The following is a 21,416-nucleotide window of genomic DNA, read 5'->3' as shown; positions in this document are numbered from 1 at the left end:
AGACATTAGTCATTGCATGCATCCATCGCATGGATTCCCGTTTTCTCCTATTGCATGTATACATGTATACTTACAAAATAAAATTTGGTTGATATTTTTCTCGTCATCCCAACCTAAGAAATAATAATGATAAAATAATGAAGAAAACCAGTAGCCCCAGTAGCCCACGGTAACATTAAGATACGTTACGTACATTGCCTTGAATTATACACATCAGAGCATACGATTAGGTGCATTGACTACCAGCACTCTTATAATTGTATATATATACAAAGTTACAAACTACTACAAAACCTGGCTTACTTCTCTGATATTTTGCTTTTTCAGCCTTCAGGAGCAGCCATCTGCAGGTATCATCTCCTCTTCTTCTTCTTTTTTGTAAAATTTAGATTCATGTCTTTAGATAAGTTGAAGTTTAGATCAAAACATGATGTAAGACTGAAAATGGATTTTAGTCCTTTGATTGCCTCTCCATGTTAGCATCTCTGTTCCAACTCAATAATTTCGTCACGAGGCCATTTATCAGATTAATTGTCAATAAAATTAATCCGCCATTCATCTTTCTCTATCTAGCTCTTCAGAACAGCTCAACCAATCCAGAACGTGATAGAAAGGTCTATATATATATATATAAAAGATCAATATAGTAAACTGCAGTGGCCTCCAAATATTAGCATAGGTGCTTTGACCCTGTGATATGTTAAAGGTCATCAACTTTTTGAAAAAAAACAAAAAGGAAAAAAGAAAAAGGGTCATCAACTGTTCAGAAACTTTCCCTATATTGAGAATCTCAATACTGGCTTGTTCAGAAGTGACATAGAGCAAGACAACTTTATGTTCTGATGGGGTAAGGTTGCTGTAGGATACCCTATGGCTGTGTACAAGTGGTACAATTGTGATTGGTAAGCAAACTTATTATGTATCTATGGAAATTTTTTGCAGTAGTATACAAGTAATACGTCTACATTTTAGTATATCATTCAATTAGCACATCCAATTGTTAATTATTCCAAAATTTCTCTCAAAAACATCGTCTCGAACTCAAATGTAATCAACAAATGATTATTCTTCTTTGGGTATTGTGTGCAATAATGTAGCATGAGCATTACCGTGTTCGAACTTGGGTTCTATTTCGATAGGCTGCCAAGCGCAAATATCTTCTCTCCAACAATATATATATATATAGATGGCTGCCATAAGTACTGGAATTCGAAAACTTAACGGTAAGGGATGAACATAAACCAGTTAAGGAAACTAGTGGGAGAAGTAAAGAAACGGTCAATATATGTTAATTAGACGAGCATGCAAAAGATAGAACATGCAAGAAAGAAGAAAATCTTGAATATGTTTGTTTCTCTTATCGCACACAAACGGGCATGTAAGAAAGAAAACCGTTATTATGTGTTCGATTTTATTTTATGTGGATATTTCAATGTATTGGTGATGCTTGCTATAATGACCGTTTAAGAAATTTACTTGGTGTTTGTGTAAGAGTTAATTTTATTTTTTTTGGCAAAAAAAATAAACTTTTACTTTTTTTGACAAAAAAAAAAGAAAAAACACTTGGTTTATAGAAATTGGAGAGAAATGACAAAATGAAATTGCACAGCGGGAACCTACGCAAAATATTTGGGCCTAGTAACTATAGGCTTTGTTGTTTAAAGATCCAAAGGCCCAATAACTTTTTCCTCCGCGGAGATAGCCCCCAAATACTTGATAATTTTATGTTGGCTTTTAGCCAAAATAGTTTCTAAAATTTGCATAATACATCACTTTGGTTCTTGAGATTGAAAATACATACACATGGTCCCTGAGATTGTCCACCATCCATTATTTTGATCATTCCGTTAAAAACTCCGTTAAGTGTCCTATAACTCTTAGCCAGAAGTTTGGGCAATTTTCAAAGTTTCGTAACTCAATCGTTTCTTAACCAAATTCGACCCATAATATATCAAAATGAAGATAGGAAAATGTAGAACAAGATTATAAGCCCAAAAATTGCCGGATATGGCCTAAAAGGTGGACTGGTCCGCGGAAAAACTGGAAAATTCGTCGGAAACTGAGTAAACTTTAAACGTTTGTAACTTCTTCAATACTCGATGAAATCGAGTGATTCAAAAACAAAAATCATACTTCTCAATGAGAAAAAGAGAATGGTACCTTTTGTGATGGCTAAATCGCAGTAGTTTGGCCAAAAAAACGGCTCGAAAGTGGCCGTCTTGGTCTCGAGTAGCCACTTTCGAGCCCTTTTTTCAGCCAAACCATGGCGAATTAGCCATCAAGAAAGGTACCATTCTCTTTGTCTCGTTGAAAAGTATGATTTTTTTTAATCACTCAATTTCGTTGAGTATTAAAGAAGTTATGAACGTTTAAAGTTTACCCAGTTTCCGGTAAGTTTTCCAATTTTCCCCTGGACCAATCACCTTTCAGACTATTTTCCAGCCATCTCCGGCAACCATTGGGCTTCCAAATAGGTATAATCTTGTTCTACACTTTCTTATCTTCATTTTGATATATTATGGATCACATTTGGTTAAGAAACAATTGAGTTACGAAATTTTGAAAATTGCCCAAACTTCCGGCCAAGAACTCCGGGACACTTAACGAAGTTTTTAACGGAATGACCAAAATAATGGATGGTGGACAATGTCAGGGACAATTTCTATTGATTTTCAATCTTAGGGACCAAAGTGATGTGTTATGTAAATCTTATAGATCATTTTGGCTAAAAAGCCTTTTATGTTTTACAGTAGTAGTGAAAATTAATGATGTTTATGCATTCTGGTGTGGGTCTGTTCCCCATCAATCTCCCTTTCACCTAATATCTAACAATTTAAACCACTATTATCATTTGTCAAAAAAAAAAAAAAAACTTGATAGTTGATATAAGTGGCATAAATTGACTTGAAATTCTAGATTCTCACAAAGATTCAATAATTTTATTAACCCTAAAAAATTAACACATTTGTTGTTCTAAAGAGGTGTGCCGTGTCATTTTGGATCCACATATACTAGAATGTTTGTAAACGGTAATACTACTCTAAACTAAACTAAAAGAACATGGAAATAGAGTTAAAAGAAGAATGTCCTATCCATTAGGTCAATCCCGACTTACAAATTAGATCCAAATTGAAACTACAAGATATTGAGATAAACGAAAAGTAACTACATTGATTAGGTTCGAATCTAATATGGTAACTGCATCTGCATTGATCCGACTTGCAAATTAGAACTGAATTGAAACCGCAAGATAGTTGGGTCATAGCAGCATCGATTGAGTTTGATATAACATGGTAGCTACAATGATTGGGCTCGATTCTAATATTTTCTGTTTTACAGAATGCTCATAACTTGAGCGAAACACACAACATTAATCAATTTGCCTAATGCAAATACATGCATTGTTTTAAATATTAGCGCTTAGGGTTAGGCTCTGGTCACCTCACTGATTAATGTCTAGATATTTGTAAATCATGAAATGACGTCTAAATCTGCTTAAGCACCTAACCTGCTAGGCGCCTAACCCATCTAGGCACCTACTTAAGCTGCGACTCTTATTTAAACATAAAATAGATAACTTTCAGTTCGTTTTTATTTTTTTAATACATTGTAAGAGACTTATTGAACACTCATTATATTCTTATTCCCATGTTTTCAATATGTTCTAATATTTTCTAATCTATATGCCATTTTATTTTTTTATTTTATATATCTCAAAATAATAATAATTATTTTTAAATATAAATAGACACTTATTTATACAATATATAATAAATTTACATAAATTCGTTTGATTCGCCTAAGCCGCAATCCAGCACCTCTGGTGCCTAGCGCTTTCAAAACCTTGAATATATATGTATACTGAAATTAGGACCAAAGATTAGTTATCTTGGTTCTTGTTTCTATATCAATATTTCACAATTCACAACAAACGTTTAAAATTTTAAATTCCTCCTTTTACAAACAAAACATTAAAATAAAGATAATGTCCCCAAATATTACGCACGTGTCACAACCACATTACATCTACATCAAAAATTAAATAAATAAAATAATTACCGCTCTTCTGCCACCATCTTCTTCAGTCCTTCCTTCTTCCTTCCTTTCTTCCCCAATCTCTCATCATCATCCTCTCTCTCTCTCTCTCTCTCTCTCTCTCTCTCTCTCTCTCTCCATCTCCTAAAAATAAGATCTTGGGCTCACCATCTCTCTCTCTCTCTCTCTCTCTCTCTAAAACTCAAACACCCAATCAATCAAAAGTTTTCTTTTTCCTGCAATCAATGGATCTGGCGCCGGAGGAGCTCCAATTTCTGACCATCCCAGACATCTTCAGAGAATCCACCTCCATCCCCAAACAGTCCCCCAAAACCTTCTACCTCATAACCCTAACCCTAATTTTCCCTCTCTCCTTCGCCATCCTCGCCCATTCCCTCTTCACCCACCCCCTCCTCAACCAGCTCCAAGCCTCCTCCACCGACCCCGCCCAGCTCCACCACAAATGGTCCCTCCTCCTCCTCTTCCAATTCTGCTACCTCATCTTCCTCTTCGCCTTCTCCCTCCTCTCCACCGCCGCCGTCGTCTTCACCGCCGCCTCCCTCTACACCTCCAAACCCGTCTCCTTCTCCAACACCCTCTCCGCCATCCCCAAAGTCTTCAAGCGCCTCTTCATCACTTTCCTCTGGGTCTCCCTCCTCATGGTCTGCTACAATTTCGTCTTCGTCGGCTTCCTCATCCTCCTCATCCTCGCCATCGATACCCATAACCCCTTTCTCCTCCTCTTCTCCGCCATTGTCATCTTCCTCCTCTTCCTCGTCGTCCATGTCTACATCACCGCCCTCTGGCACTTGGCCAGCGTCGTCTCCGTCCTCGAGCCCGTCTACGGGTTCGCCGCCATGAAGAAGAGCTATGAGCTCCTTAAAGGGAAGGTTGGGATGGCCTTCGTCCTCGTTTTCGGCTACTTGACCCTCTGCGCGGTCATCGGTGCCGTTTTCGGGTCGGTGGTGGTTCACGGCGGGGAGGATTATGGGGTTTTTGTGAGGATTGTGGTTGGTGGGTTTTTGGTGGGTGTGCTGGTGATTGTGAATTTGGTTGGATTGCTATTGCAGAGTGTGTTTTACTATGTCTGCAAGAGTTATCATCACCAGGAGATTGACAAGAGCGCCTTGCACGATCATCTCGGCGGCTATCTTGGAGAGTATGTGCCTCTCAAGAGCAGCATTCAGATGGAAAACTTGGATGTCTGATGCTAAAGGAACAACATTGCTTAAATTGAATGTGTAAGTTTCTGTGTACTAAATGCCTGAAAGGAAAAAAAAAAACAACTTTGATGGAATTGAGTTTAGTTTCTCTGTGGATACATATACATGTTTGTTACTTAATTCTTTTTTTTTTGCTTAATAAACATTTGAGCTAGTTGAATTGCATTAATTTGCTCGGGATTATAGTTTTCGTGCTGTGATGAATGTCGGAAAACTTTTCTTATGTAATTGCACACTGTTAAATGTCAACAGATTAATTCTAAACTTCGACATCCAAAGTCTGAGTGTCGAGATTCATTAATAAAATTAGTTTTTACAGCTTCCTTAATCTTGTGATGCTATCTTGTATTTTGTCCTAACCATATTCTATGGGTCAGGTTGTTTAGAAAATATAAACGTGAACCCGAAGCTAAAGACGTTAATATCATCTTAACAGAAGGAGCCAGTTCTCTTAGTAGTTTGCATTCCTGTTTGGATTGTATGCCTGGTAGCACTGTTTATTAGTGTAAGTTTAGTCCAATATTCAGAAGTTCTGTATCTCTTCGTTTATTGTATGGACATAGACAGCTAAAACTAATTCTACATCGATTGCCACTTGACTATACAGTAGCATTGTTGGTTTGGATGGACCGCTAATAATTGAGTAGACCACATTGGCCAAGTACCACTCTTACGGATATTTGATTGTCTTACAGGGTCTCTAGCGTTAGCGGTTTTGATCTTGATGATCAACAAGTAAGCCTACAGACCTTCCAATTTTTTTGTATATTACGGGTAGGTTTATTGCCTTAATCTAATCTTATAGATGGTTGCGTATTTTCTGTTTGTGAAACTAGTGTTCCTCCAAAAGTCCATGGTGGAGTATTCTTTAGGTAAAGCATGTCTCCTGGGGATCTTGATTCCATTTGAATCTTTTCAAATAGTTTTCATAATTCGAGATCTCTACCGTTTGGTTGGTTTTGCTTTATGATGAAGCCTTAGAGGTTAGCTATAATGGGTTAGGATTAGGATAGGTTTAGGTTCGATTCCCTCAAATGTAAACAAAAAACAGTTACCGACAGATCGAGGGTGTGTACAAGATCATTTATATGTCGAAATCCTTGGGGATGCATGCCATATAATGTTCGTAACTTAATGCTTATTTCATTGTTGCGGTTGTTCTGGACGGATGAGAATTATATGGGCTTTTTAGCCAAAATGGTTCATGAGATTTGCATAACATATCATTTTAGTCCCTGAGATTGTCCATCATTTATTATTTTGGTCAATCCTTTAAAAACTCCTTTAGGTGGTCCTGGAGTTCATACCGGAAACTGAGATTTTTGACCGGAAGTTTGGGTAATTTTCAAAACTTTGTAACTCAATCGTTTCTTAATCAAATTCAATCCATAATATATCAAAATGAAGATAGGAAAGTCACCTTTCAGACCATTTTCAAAATGCGGACCAGTCACCTTTCAAGTTATTTTTTGGCCATCTCCAGCAACCATTAGACTTTCAAATAGGTATAATCTTGTTCAACACTTTTCTATCTTCATTTTGATATATTATGGGTCGAATTCAGTTAAGAAGCAATTGAGTTACGAAACTTTGAAAATTGCCTAAACTTCCGGCCAAAAATCTCAGTTTCCAGTATGAGCCCTGGGACCACTTAATGGAGTTTTTAACGGAATGACCAAAATAATGGATGGTAGACAATCTCAATGACCATTTCTATTGATTTTCAATCTTAGGGACCAAAGTGACGTTATGCAAATCTCATGGATTATTTTGGCTAAAAAGCCGAATTATATGCAGCCATTAAGAAAATCAGCATCAATTCGTATAAGAATGGAGGGAATGTGGAACTTTTTAATCGTTGGTATTGCGAAATTGTGCTTAAGTTCTCTTAACCCAACGAATATTACACGATCGAGTTTGTTCTTCTCTTGGATCTCTCCTGTTTGACTGGCACCTGCTATAACTACTGTTACATTTATAAGTTGTGTCCATGAATCTTTCCAAGTTCTCCACAGGGAATTAACTTTGGCAATGAATTTACTTTGATGTCGAGCGAAAACGTAGCGCTCGAAATGGAATTATTTAGAGCTTGCTCTTAGCAATACCAACTGGTTTGTCTCTAGACCTTCGCTCCACAGCTCGGGAAGCTTGCTTCACTGCCAATTTTCGGACTATGCGCGGGTTTGGTCAGCCACTCTCCCCCGTCTACAACCAATGTTGTTCCGTTGATGTATTTTCCTTCCAGCACCAAACAAATGAATAAGATCGTGTCTCCATGCGAGAAATCCGAAAGAACCATAGCATCGATCGATTGTTTTTGGAAAAGATAATTTAACGACGAAGATCAATTCGAACCTGCATCGGATGAAGGATACAGAGCAGCCATAGCAATATCCCATTTCTGCCCTACTTTAGACACAAGAATCTGCTCTTTGGGTTTGCTCAGCATCTCCTGAGGTAAAAGTTTACTGAAGACAGCAGTGTCACCAATAGGTCCTGGTGCAATACCGTTCACTCTAACGCCAAGCTTCTCGTAATGCTATCGACGGCTGCCTGGCAACATTAGAGGAATCCGATTCAATCAGGACGGTCACAGACAGATGAAATGTACACGCGTGAGCGAAGACATACCAAAGGTTTCGATGACTTAACAAACCTTTGCTGCAGACACATGAATCTGATACCAAGTAGCTGTATTGTGCAACGTCGCGCTTTGTGTTTATTACTGATCCACCAGCAGACGAGTTCTTCTTCCCCGATGCCCCTTTCTTAAGATACTTGAGCGCTTCGTGACACACTCTGAAAGTGTCAACGGCGTCTATGTCTATATCTGCAGGAACCAATTTACGGAACAAGAATCCGTAAAATTAAACTAGCTATGTTTTGATGCTCGTAGAGATTGGACCTGTTCGAAATCCATTTGCGGATGCATCCTCCGACGGGACAAAGGAAATTTCCAGCTGCAGCATTCACAAGGATGTCAAACCTACCAAAATGCTTCACTGTCGATTCCAAAACTCTAGCTGCGCACATCGCCCTCAAATCCGATAGGTTGCAACAAATACAACAATCCCAATATCTCAGCAAACACGAGCAATTTGCACATTTAAATCAATATAATGTAAGAAATGTTAAATTCATCACTGCATATAATCAGTTGCATATTTGGTCAGAAAACACAGCAAACAGCTGAAATAAACTTTATTTTTGTCCTAAATTTTCTCAGCAACCAAACAGAAAACAAGCATCACTGAACAAAACCCGTTAAACAAAATCAACAACAAAGAAAACAACACACAACACAAGATACTGATAGATACCCAGATGATCGTATGACAATTGGAGCAAACTACAGTTAAAAAAATGGGTAGTGAGAAAATTACAGAAACGCCTTGGAAATGAAGGGCATCGACAGCAGAGTCAATGACATGCTTACGAGGGCCCATGACGGCAATCGAAGCATCCATGTTTGCCCAACTGAACCGAAATCTCGTACCCGATTCCTGATGCTCCTCCCGTCAGCAAGCCTTTCCCCTCAGTACCTCCGCCTTGAACGGGAGACTCCATTGCTCTCTCTCTCTCTCTCCTCTGTTTCTCTCCCTCTCCCTCTCCTCTCTGCTGATCAAAGTTTCTATCTGTTCTGGTTGGAGTTAACGAACAACGTCTGGGGTCGGCATCTCCAACCGAGGGCTGGCTAAACGGCTCGTTTAGTCCTATGGTCCCCTAAGATATTAATATTTTAATAAACAATACATGGTTATATTTGTCTTCGTCTTCAACCGAGGGCTAAAGGGCCAGAGAACTTGTTTTAGCTCTGTTACAAAAAACTGTCTCCAACCGAGGGTCAAAGGACCATAGGGCCAAACATAATTTATTATTTAAAAACTACAACTTAAATGTTGCTTAAGTTTCATGTTATTAAATGTTTTTTTTATGTTGTATAATTTTTATGTTGGTTAATGTTATTTAATGTTGTTTCATATTGTTTAATGTTGTTTCATGTTACTTAATTTAATTTAATGTTGTATAATGGTTTAGGAAGTTATAGGAAAAAAATAGAATTTAAAATAAAATGAAACAAATTTTATGAAATAGAAGTTATAGGAAAAAATGGAATTTAAGAAAAATATATGAAACAAATTTTGTAAAATAAAAGTTATAGGAAAAAATAGAATTAAAAAAAATATGAAAAATAGAAGTTATGGGGAAAATTTTGTAATTAAAAAATAATAATAAAACTGTTAAAAAAAATTATAACTGATAGTAATATATTTATACTAAATTATATGAACGTATTCATGTCGGTTAGATCCGACAAGATTTCCATTTTTTCTGACTAGCCCCTGGCTGGCTGGTTGGCTGCATGCAGCCAGCTTTCTAGCCCTCCAGCCCTTTCCGATTCCGTGGGGCCCTCTCAAATTCCACAGCAATCTGGCCTAGCCCTTAATTGGAGATGGTTTTCAGGTTATTTTTGACCTTTTGGTCCTTTGGACCCTTCGGTTGGAAATGGCCTTAGATAGCAGCCTTTGGTTTGGTATACTCGACTCTTCAACGGGCTGGGCCGGGTCGGACCACTACCTTATATTGGGTCCATGTCAATGAACCTCTTATTTTTAGCCCCAAGTCATTTTTTTAATAGAAACGATAGAAGATTTCACTAAAGCAAGTCGGTTACACAGTAGGAACTAGGAAGGCAAGCCATTAATGGTGCATTTGTTGCACCGGACTATCTCAGACTGGACTAGCTTCAGGGACTAAGCTGGACTGACTTGGACTAGACAAAGCAAGACTAACTTAGTGAAGCGTTTGATACAATGTCGGACTAAAATAGTTCCTTTTTTTTTTTACAGAAAAAAAAATAGTTCCATTTTAATTCCTTTTCCATTACGATATTAACAAAACTAATGGCCCTAATCAGCAACAATATGGCACCAACATACCACCAAGAAACTATATATTTTGATTAATTTCCTTAGAATTCCCAATTTTTGATGACGCTAATCAGCAACAACATAGCACCAAGCAAACCCATGCGAAAAAAAAATTAAAAAATTGAGGGAAAAAAAAAGAAGCAATCGTCTTTACCTGATGGGAGAGGTTGCAGAAGAATAAGAAACTTGGAGAGGATAGAGCAGTTTTCTTCAAAGATTTGATCGGGAAAAAATTATCGGCATGTTATAAATGGTGGGGAGACCAAATCGGCAGTGGGTATTAGAGGCCTTGATGCGTTGTGGGTTGAAGCGTTGGGAATTGAGCTTGCAAGGGCTTGGCATCCACGGCAGTCATGACAACGCTTGAAGCAAATCGCCGCCACAATGCCCATTTCCTCCCAACGATATGCAAATCAAAGCAAATTCCTTTGAGATCCAAAAGAACGTAGCCCAGAACTTGTAGAGGGACGAAGCAGAGATGAGGAAGAAGATGAAAATGGATGTGGGAGTGGAGAAGAAGAAGCAGGGGCAAAGCGAAAGGGGCTAAAGCGGAAATGGTCTTAGCGAGTCCTGTGGTTTGTGGAGGGTCTCACTAAGAACTCCTAGCGTGACCTCTAATCCACGCGAGTCCCCTTTAGTCCCATTTAACTTAGTCCCAATACAAACCAAACATGGGACTACGTTAGTAAGTAGTCCAGTCCAATCCAATCCTAGTTAACAAGGCCAAACAAACGCCCCCTAAAGGTGATGCCCAGGACCATTACAATCATTGACTAGCAAATGGGAAATGAAATCTGGGGGTTACTCAAACCAAGAGCAAACAGGAGGGGCGTTATGGAGGGCATAGCGAGCCAAACGATAGACTATGCTATTGGCTTGGCGACGCGTGTGGGCAATCAAAGCTCCAATGATCCTGAGGTAAAGTGAATGATTTTAAACGTCATATTTTTCATAAGAGGTAAAGTGAAATCAAATATTGGACACATTTTCACCTTTAAATTTAATTTTCTCGCATTATAATATTAAATTTTAAAATCGTATTGCTTCGTCTCTTCCATGTATTTGACCATATAATCTTCCGTTAAATTTAATGATTCACGTACACTATTCCATTGGGCCTAAAGCATGTCATTGGGTGTTGTTAGGGAATAAGAAGCATTGGTTAAAGACTCCATATATTGGTCCATGTTATGTGAATGTGGCTTCTATACTAACACATATACGGTGTTGTTTGGGTTTTGGTCCACGTTATGTGAATGTGACTTTTATACTGACATATATATGAGTCTTACGCTTGTCACTCACCAGTTTAGCGAATAACTAAATAGTTGAAAAAACAGAATACGAATTCATAAAATTTCAAAACTTCATGTTGGAATGACAAAAGATTAAAACTTCTTTGTAAAGTATCTTTTGTATTTATAAATTGCGAGGGGAAAAACAAGTGGGACACACAATTCATTCATAGAGGTGGAATCGAGATTTTGTAGTCTGTAGCTAATGGATTGAAAAATCTGGACCACTCATTTTAAATCCTTCTACCTCATTAGCTTATCCCACTTGCCCACCTTACACAAACTAAGGACCTAAACCTCTCTCTTCCTCTCTTGAATAGTCCAAATTTCTCGATCCATCGGCTCCGAAATACGAGATCTAGAGATGATTTGAATTCATAGAAGTGGTGAAGGATGCAAAAAGAGTAGTTGATGGAGTAGCCCATTGTGTTCTACAAATGGGCCAAACAAACCAAAAGACATACAAATATTGTCAATTATTTTATCTTTTATTTATCTCGCTTAAATCTTCTTATTAAGAAAGTAGTTATTGTCACTTTAAAATAGCGCTACTTTGTGCATACTAGAAAGAAAAAAAAGATATACCCCCAACTTCACTTGAATTATTGGAAAAGACAATGTATGCATACCTCACTTGTGAATATTAACAAAATATACCTAAAAAAAAAAGGAAATCGGAAAGATTCAAACTCCACAAGTGTCAACTCAAAACCTAAGCCACATTACATTTTGATTAAGGTTAGCTTTTGACGAAATTAGTTTGATTTGCTTAAATTAAACCTAGGCACTTGTCTGTTTATGATTAAAAGAACCTGATCTATTTTATTAGTTAGACTTAGAAGTATGGCCAGAATAATTAACTAATTGTATTGACAGTGATTTTTCTCCACCTCTTGTTTAATTAAGGCCTATTATTAAAGATAGTACCATTTTTATATTTCTTTTTATAAGAGCAATTCCATATTGCAGGTAGCCATCAATTTTTCCCTAATCTTGTATTATATTTTTATTTGTTGGCTGCGCGTTATCTTCTTCAAATCATGTATGTTTTACATTTAAATATGATATGATGTTATGTTGGAATTGGCCACTGCTGCGAAGTATGTTATGCATATTAGACACTACGTTTACTCTTCAATTTGATGTCTCTAAATTTTGATAATTAAGTTGAAGAATCGTTTTTTTTTTTTTTTTCAAATTGTAATGTTTAATTCTATTATTTTTTGTATCAATTATATTAAAAAAAAGGTTTATTTAGAGAATGCAAGATGAATGGAACACTTAATAAAGTCAAGGGAAGCCATCGATCCAAATCAGAAATGTTTGTGAAAAAGTGCTTCTAGATCTAAGATTCATAATTAATTTTGAATAATCTTATAGTACAAGATCATAATTCTCACACATGGTAATTGAAGGTCACCCCACCACACATAAATTGACGGGGGCAATGGCATCTCCCAAATCCAATGTGTGCTTATGGCATATTCGAACATGTATATATTGGTCAACCTCCATGTTTTTATATTTTTATTTATTTAATTATTTAAAACCTAGTTTATTTTTTAGGGGGAAAAACGAAAAGAAAAACAATTGATCGGCTCCCCAATAAATAAATAAAATGTGGAAAGTTTAGGGTTCGAAGCACCAAGCTGGTGAGTCTTCTTAATTGTGGTCACGTGTATGGTGAAATTCCCTATAGCTTCTTCGGGCTCGAAAACGGTAGATAACTATAACTTACCACCAGTTGTCCCCATTTTTAAAAGAAAAAATAAATAAAAACCTAGTTCATTTAATTTTTTTATTTCGTAATTAGTTTTAAGGATTCGCATGGTAGTGATTATTTAATTTTTAATTCTTTTTATATAAGTTAGGGTTGAGATATACATGTTTTTTGACACACATTTTATTTTGTTACAATCGTTGTTGGCACTTTTAAAGGAATATTTCCGTCGCACCATGTTTTATAATAAAAATTTATGTGATCATGCGTGATTCCTATTCTAATCATCAAAAGTCATATTATGTAACAATATTAAATAAATACAATAAAGTATTTAATACTGTAATTATCATCACACCAATATGTGTATATTTTAAGCCATGTTGAAGTCATTATTTTTTAATATATTTGCTTTATTACAAATGGTAAATTGCTTGGCGTTTAGAAGTTCTTCTGCAACTCACTGTATTTAGGATTATTCAACATTTTCCTTTATCTTTAGTGTAGAAAATCACTTATAATAAATAAAAATATATTTATTACTTTTACAATTTATATACACCTTTTCTTGTCCAACAAAAAAAACCCTAATTAGAGACTGCTTTGCCTTTCGTATAACAAAGACTATCATATGTCTATATACTGTGTATGAATATTTTTTGTTTTCTAAATGGGAAGGAGAGAGGGAGAGAAATAACGTGTGAGTGGGAGTGAGAAAAGAGGGTTTTGTTTTTATTTTTTATTTTTTAATATTAGATAGCTTCAATAAAAAACATCAAAATTTGGTTTTGTAAAAATTGTATTGTTGCCCATCATCGTATGGATGTGGTTCTATGTAACTTTATCGAACCATACATATGTACGAACGTACGTATTTCAAAGCATGGGTGAAAATGATTTGTGCAAATATGGTATCCCCTAGCTTTCTTCCCGTGGAAATGAGATATATATATATATGGGAGAGGAGAGGACCACAAAAAAAACATTGCTCAAAAGCCACCTCACGATAATTGACCATGCACACGCTAGAATGTACTAGACTACAACAAAACGTAGGCAAGGCAGTTTTGCTATGTTAAGTTTTCTATTTTGGTGTCATCTAATTATGGCAAATGTTTATTATTAAGGTAAGGATAATAACAAAATATGGTTAATGAGGTGTAATGAGTGTTTTGATCATTTCATTATGATTAATCAATACAATATAAATATGTGGTTCTCTAGCATTTCTGTTTCATTAATTAACTAACTGTATCATCAGTTTCAAAGTGTTTCATGAATCATGATCGACTTTTCATCATTTTTATTAGTTTTTTTTATAAATTTGTTTTGATACATTATGCGACTTAGCTCACTCTCCCATTCTCTTAGTATAAATAATATCGTTTGTTAAAAAAAAAAATCTTTAGTGAATGCACGCAGGTGTGTTATGGGGCTATAGAAGAATTTATAAAAAAGAAGTTTGGATGATTGTAATGATATGTATATATATACACAAGTCAGTAGCTTGGGATACAAGTAAAGTTATTGAAGGGATACAAAAACGAATAGAAGAAACAATCCTTGTCTAACCCTAAGAGGGAAGAAAATGCTTAACGGATTCACCTTCTCTAACATGGGCAATGGAAGTTGTCACATTAGAGCGAAAGATGCATCAATATATGATAAAATGTTGATCTTAAAATTACAAAGCATGTGTGGCGCATGCCGAGTAACTATGAGCTAACTGAGTCGTTCTTGTGAATACTGGTGTGCCAACTTGTAACCGAGCTTGGTCGGGCAAGTAAAATGAATGTGGTAGTGAGGTCAAATGCGCTGCATGCTGACTTTTGCACCTAAGTGACGGCTAAGAAAGGAATGCATTTCCAGGATTAGAAGACAAAGTTACTAGATCACCGCGAAGTTCAATAACTGGTTCGGCTTTCGTTGTGCCGAACAAATGGGTAACTGGGTAACATCTCACCTCGTTAAAGCTAATGACCTTTTTAGGCAAGAGAATTGAGAAATATTCGTTCGCTGAGACTTGGATAGATAACTAGTCAACCAGTAGTAATGTTGTTCATTGATCTTAACTAAAGGTGCTCTTGAATCACCTGGTTCTACGGCTTTAATGTTGTTGATCCAAACTGAAGATGTCGCATGTTGTCAACACAGTGTTGTTCACTTATTCGAATTAAAGATGTGTTGATGGGAAGGTTAATATAATTAGTGTTTTATCAGGGATATGAGAAGGGTTTCGCGTAGAACAAGGGTTTTTGCATAAAGTGTTTTTAGCTGCTTGTTGAGTTGAAGAAGGCTCTTCTGCTGCAGAGCCTTCTCTATTTATAGATGAAGCATCGATGATAAACAAACCTGCCAAGGCAGAGTCTATATGGGACTGTATTTGCTCAACATCTGCTTGAATATTCCCTTTATCCTTTCATGGCTAAAACTTCATCATCATCATCCAGTCTCGGCTTCTTTGATTCCAACTAAAACTTTGAATATGATCTCGTTGTGAGACTTGTTCATCTTTATCCGATTACGCATGTATTTTGGTCCTTGGGGTAATTCGTATTTATCCAAAGTTCATTCTAATCTCTAACAATTTCAATCTGTATAGGGCTCGATCGAGCGCCGCACACTTGATCTCTTCATAGTCCATCAGTCGAATTGATCCTACTTATGGGCTAAAAGATGCATACTGAACCAAGGTTCGTAGTTCTCAGATCGACCTTTCTTGGTATATGAGGCCGTATTCTTGGCATACTAAAAAAAAAAAAAATCGGTAAATGGTGACCATATACACATAGCTAATCAATAATCAACTTATCAACACACACATATACATAGGTTTTATATAATATGTCGTGTGTAGCAACCCACAGGGACAATATATGAGGTTGTCGTAGAATTGTGGTAATGATGAAGACACGCTGTGGTAGGGACAATGACGAGACATGATAATAATTGGAGTACATATATGTTATGCACGCCCAATTGATACTATGTTGAAAATGATTTAATTAGGTCATCTCCTTAGCTAGATATATACTTGGTCCACTTTCCTAAGCTATGGTTTAATATTCCATGTGCGTAAATATGTTACCTAATTATCAAAAATTGACGATTGACCTGTGTTTAGTCAAATTAACTAGAACAATGTGTTTTTTTTCTGTGCATTCAAATTACTCTTTCTGTAATTTTATTAGTTTAGTGGATAACTTGTATAAAAAGGTAAACGGTCAACATGCAACCTTCAATTCATTTCACAGAGGTGCTATGGATATCCGATTATTTCGTAGCTGGCTTTAATCTTGGTCCAATTATACTAGAGAACTCATCATATATAGACTTAATGTCAGCGGTGGATTGTACCAACAGATGGAGAATCCTTCTTCAACCTAGTGCGTTCTTTATTCAAACTAGTCTCTTTCCTTAAATGTAGCTTAAAGTATTAGTATTGTTTGTAATCATATATAACTTTAATTATCTTCTAACCATAAATCATAGCACATGTACTTAACTCTCTCTCTCTCTCTCTCTCTCTCTCTCTCTAGTGGACCATCATAAAGTTCAATCAACTCTGACAAAAATCAAAAACCAAAGTAAAAGAAAATGGAAGAGAAAAACGAGAGAGGATCCTCGTCAGATCCTCTTTGTGAGGATTCTGGGAATCCTCAAATCACATTCATTCATTGTATATTGTACGGTAAAAATCATTGTAAATTTTTTTTATTTAAAATTGAATATAAACAGTAATTGACGAAAACTGACTGCACAATGCACGATGAACGAATGTGATTGGAGGATACTCGGAATCCTCACAAAGAGAATCCGACGAGGATCCTCTCTCAAGAAAAACCACACGATGGCTTAAGAGATCCACGGGGTAGTTGCAAAGTGGTATGAGAATAGAGACTTACAAAATAGAGGGTTCGAATCATTGAAGTTTGACGTGAAGTGAACCCTAAAAATGGGATCCCTTTTTTATAAAGGGGCCTGTATATCTATATATAAGATATCCCCAAATATATCATTGGAAGAAAGAATAATTGTATGAAATCTCTTGTTTCAGTTTTATACTGTAACACTATGTTTGGATTAAAGAAATAAATTTGAAATTTGGGATACTTTGGACGCGGTTCCTAATCCTTGACATTCTTTGATTAAAACCTTAATATTATTCAAAGTTTGATCAAAGTCCCTTGACTTTGTACACCTCATTATATTACTATTAATATTTATATTTTTATAGTTTTGACATTAATTGTTTGATATTTTATGAGATTTATAATCCTATAAATTTAAAACCCCTCATTATAATACTATTAGAAACGGTTACAGTAAAAAATTCAAACATTTTGATTTAATAAATGGATAAAAACTATGTAAAAATAAGAAATAATAAATGGCAAAAGAATGTATCCATAGTGTTAAAAAAATTGGTACATTTTACATATAACAAAGTGGTACATTAATAAAGAAGAATGGGTACATTATAAATATATTAGGGTACATATAAAAGATTAAAAAATTATGAGTACAAATGATTTTTTTTTAAAATATAGGTGCTAAAAGAAATTAATACATGGGTACAAAATAAAGCTAAAAAGAAAATACTACACATTTTTAAAAAAATGTTGCAAATTAAAAGTGGGTACAAAACTAAAAATATAAATATATGATACAAAATTTAGGCATAAAACATAAATATACAATATGTAATTTTTCTATCATTGATTAAATACACAATGTTACATGATGGTATACACATGGGTACAAACACAAATAAAACTTTAAAAAATTGGGCACAAAAAGAAACTAATATATGGCTACAAATTAAAAATGAAAAGAAAATTGTTACAAATTAAAAAAAAAATATTTGCAATTAAAAATAGGTACAAACTAAAAATAAAAACATATGATAAAAAATTTAGTCATAAATATAAATATACTAATTGTAACATTTTTAACACTAAATGAATATATTTAAAAATAAAAATATTTTATTATTCAAATAATTAATGATGTTATTAATAGCCAAGGACCTTGATCAAAAATTGAAAATGAATAGGATTTTAATCAATGGAGTAACAAAAAGAAGGATGTGAACCTAATTTTCCCTTGATATTTTGACAAAATTTCGAATTTATAAATTGACATGCACCAATTCTCTTGTTTTGATTCATAACATAGAAATTTAGAATTTTCGTGTAGAAAAGAAACTTGGAATTTGGAACCTCCAATTTCCAAGTTTAAATTCTATGGAAATAGGTATCATTTCCAAATTTCTATGAGTGAGAGTTTAAAAACAAAAAAAATTAGAAAAAAGAAGAAGAAGAAGAGAGTTTAAAAATAACAAATTCCTATCTAAATTCTATAGTTCTTTTAGGTTAACAAAATAAGAAATTCACATATTCTAGAAAATAAAATTCTGTCGTTTTAAAATTCGTTAGTAATCATAAATCTTTTTCATCCAAACAATGTGTAACTGTAACCAATTACGTCACTGAGAGTCAAAGCTCAAGTTTTTTGCACAAAAAAAAAATTAAAAATTAAAGAGTAATGCTAGGTAAACCAACTTTTTAGACCAAATTTACAAATCATGTGATGTATTACCAATATAAAATAAGCACGTTCATCAATACTTAAATAATAATTCAATCATCAACAATCATACTATACATTCCAGGTTTAAAATTTCTTGTATTTCTTAATTATCATAATATTTTCGAATCATCTCATTTTGTCTTAATAAAAATAATTAAAAAAAGAGAGATATAACAGTACATATGCCAAAAAACACATGGAAATGGAAGGGCGATTTCATACGACAGACTGACAGAACATGCGCGCTGCATATGTTAGGTACGTAAAGTTTAGAGCATTGAAAATCTTCTTCAAAATTACACGACGTTTGGCCTGTGTGAAAATGCCAAAAAGCAGACGCAGACCGCACTGCAGGTACAATGAATCGAATTTTAAAACTAACAAAATAGTAAATAGCACCCAAAAGTTATTTTTTACCCCATTCTTCTACTCATTTTGCTTGCGATAAGAGATGGTACAACACGATGAACTTCTGTATGAGCCAATCGCATAAGACATCATTTCACAACACATCACCATTTTGGTCCAGAAGTCTTTTGCCTTTAGAGGGTGGATTGTAAGCTAGTGAGTGCCACGAATATGATTTACTGATTTTTTTGCAATCAAGTGACTCGATTAACGAGTTAATTGGTGTTGAGTATATCTTGAAATCTTGTTTTAATTAAAGATTTGGAGTCCTTACTCTATGCAACTAATCAAGAGCCCTTATTTAGTTAGATTTCTATACTAATTAGAACTCTATATGATATCTTATGTTTGACAAATCTTTATTTATCAGTAATAGACCGGATTAGTGGAAAGCCTTATCACTATATATTTGACAGTTCTTGCTCTCAAAATTTATACGTTTCATTATGAGCAAATCCTATTGTTGCTGAAATACTTAGAAGACCCTTTTGTCATTTGTATGAACCATGTCTTCCTCTTTTACGTATAAGTTCAATATAATTCGTTCATCTCTATTTTATATTACTACAATTCATTATATTCGTGATTAAAAAAAATACAAATCTCTTCGTTCATACTCAATTAATTTTGAATTGGATGTTAGCATTTAAAATTTTTGTATTCAACTTGTTAAATGAAGTTCTGCGTTCAAAGTTCATTCAAGAAACTGTTGATAAACTGTGAATTTCATAATATAACAATAAATCATACCTACATGTTAACAAAAAGAAAATCACATGGGGGCATCTAACTTTTTAGCAACTATTTTGCGTCCGAAATACCATTTCTCATTGTAACCAAGCCGCTCTATGGAAAGAAAATGATGGGGGGGAAAATTCCTCGGATATTAGCAAACATTGGGCAAGTTTGGTTGGTGTGGATAACTAAAAACTTTCAACACATTAATGGTAAAGAATGTTTTGTAACATTCTACATTCTGAAAATTCTAGTTACCAAATTTGGTAGGTCGACGCCAAAGTTTCTGTAAACACATACCTTATTAGGTGGATATGGATTTTGCCCTACAAAAAGATTTTAAGAGAATCGAAAGTATGAGAGGTTAGAGGTTGACACACATGTTTCCAATAAAATATCGGTATTAGTGAAAATATCGATATGCAATTATGTGGAAATATAGATTTAAAATAAAAGTTTAGGAAATGTCAAACACTTATTTAAATAAAAGTTTAGATGAAATCCAGTATGGAGTAAAGTTTAGACTTCAACCCCCATTTACATATCTTTCTTTGATTTTTCCAATATTTCTATGAAGATATCAATTGTACCGAAGAAATTTCAAACACTGCATGTGTCCCACAAACACTAGAGATTTTTTAGTCTGTTGGGAACACAGCCCGGTATACCAAGGGTTATAATAGAGCTGGTTGGAAACTTGAAAATAAAAAATGTCCACCAATTGTATTATAAAACTTGGTGTACCGGGTCGTGTACCTAGCACACTAAAAAATTTCTCCACAAACACTATTCTTAATTATTTGTGTAGATCTCTAATTTGTTGGAATTTACTTAATTACGTCTTACCTTTTAAGGTTGTAGGCTGTTTGAAAGTCTAATATATTTGTTCATAGTGTGTATCATCAATATTGACCATCAGGGAGTTACATCATACATGTACCATCTTATTCATACTACTAATTGATTAGTAGTTTGTTACAGTTAATTAAGATTGGATTAGCGGGATGAAATGATCAGAATATTCTTCTCTCTTATCTCATAGACACATTTAATTATAGTGAAATGAAATCAGAATATTCTTCCTCGTTCTATTCGTGGACGGAACGCAACTTGCAAGAGGAAAAAAAAAAAAAAAAAAAAAAAAAACTTCAGCTACCACTCCGGCCAACTTTTGCTTTTGAGGTGAACGGCAATCTTTCTTGATCGTTCCTTTTCTTTCTTTTACTGTTTATGGTAGTGATCACTCTTTCGTTTTGTCGAGGGGAGCATTAGTTGTTGTGGTCATTCTCTCCTGACGAAAAGAGCTTATTGTAGCAGTTATGACTAACTACTCATCAACCTTATATCTCAAGCGACGATTGTTGTACATATGTAGTTTTAGTGGTTTGAGCATGAAAAAAGATTATGAGGAGGAAGTATTGGCCAAATACTTATTTAAGAAACACTTTCAATAGATTTTTAATAAAAATTTCAACTT

General features: G+C 34.9%; 1 protein-coding gene and 1 pseudogene across 4 annotated transcripts; one reads left to right on the top strand and one right to left on the bottom strand.

Moving 5' to 3' along the window:
* Positions 1 to 4,072: 4,072 nt before the first annotated feature.
* Positions 4,073 to 6,404, top strand: LOC126586825 (uncharacterized). Of its 4 annotated transcripts, none has more exons than XR_007610912.1 (3): positions 4,073 to 5,276; positions 5,954 to 5,993; positions 6,095 to 6,404. XR_007610912.1 is itself a non-coding variant. In XM_050251784.1 (2 exons), the coding sequence occupies exon 1, from the start codon at positions 4,281 to 4,283 to the stop codon at positions 5,241 to 5,243; it is 963 nt and encodes a 320-aa protein (XP_050107741.1). In that variant the 5' UTR covers positions 4,073 to 4,280; the 3' UTR covers positions 5,244 to 5,276; positions 5,954 to 6,404. The 4 variants fall into 4 exon arrangements, 2 of the variants coding, with proteins under 2 accessions (XP_050107741.1, XP_050107742.1); XR_007610911.1 differs by adding an exon at positions 5,636 to 5,763 and having other exon boundaries at positions 5,866 to 6,404; XM_050251784.1 differs by having other exon boundaries at positions 5,954 to 6,404.
* A 685-nt stretch (positions 6,405 to 7,089) lies between these two features.
* Positions 7,090 to 8,975, bottom strand: LOC126586826 (peroxisomal 2,4-dienoyl-CoA reductase [(3E)-enoyl-CoA-producing]-like; annotated as a pseudogene).
* Positions 8,976 to 21,416: the final 12,441 nt, after the last annotated feature.

This window comes from Malus sylvestris, chromosome 10 (assembly GCF_916048215.2).
Source record: "Malus sylvestris chromosome 10, drMalSylv7.2, whole genome shotgun sequence".
Taxonomy (NCBI): Eukaryota; Viridiplantae; Streptophyta; class Magnoliopsida; order Rosales; family Rosaceae; genus Malus; species Malus sylvestris.
Note: the sequence above shows the minus strand (reverse complement) of the source record. Positions and strands in the feature narration are given on the sequence as shown.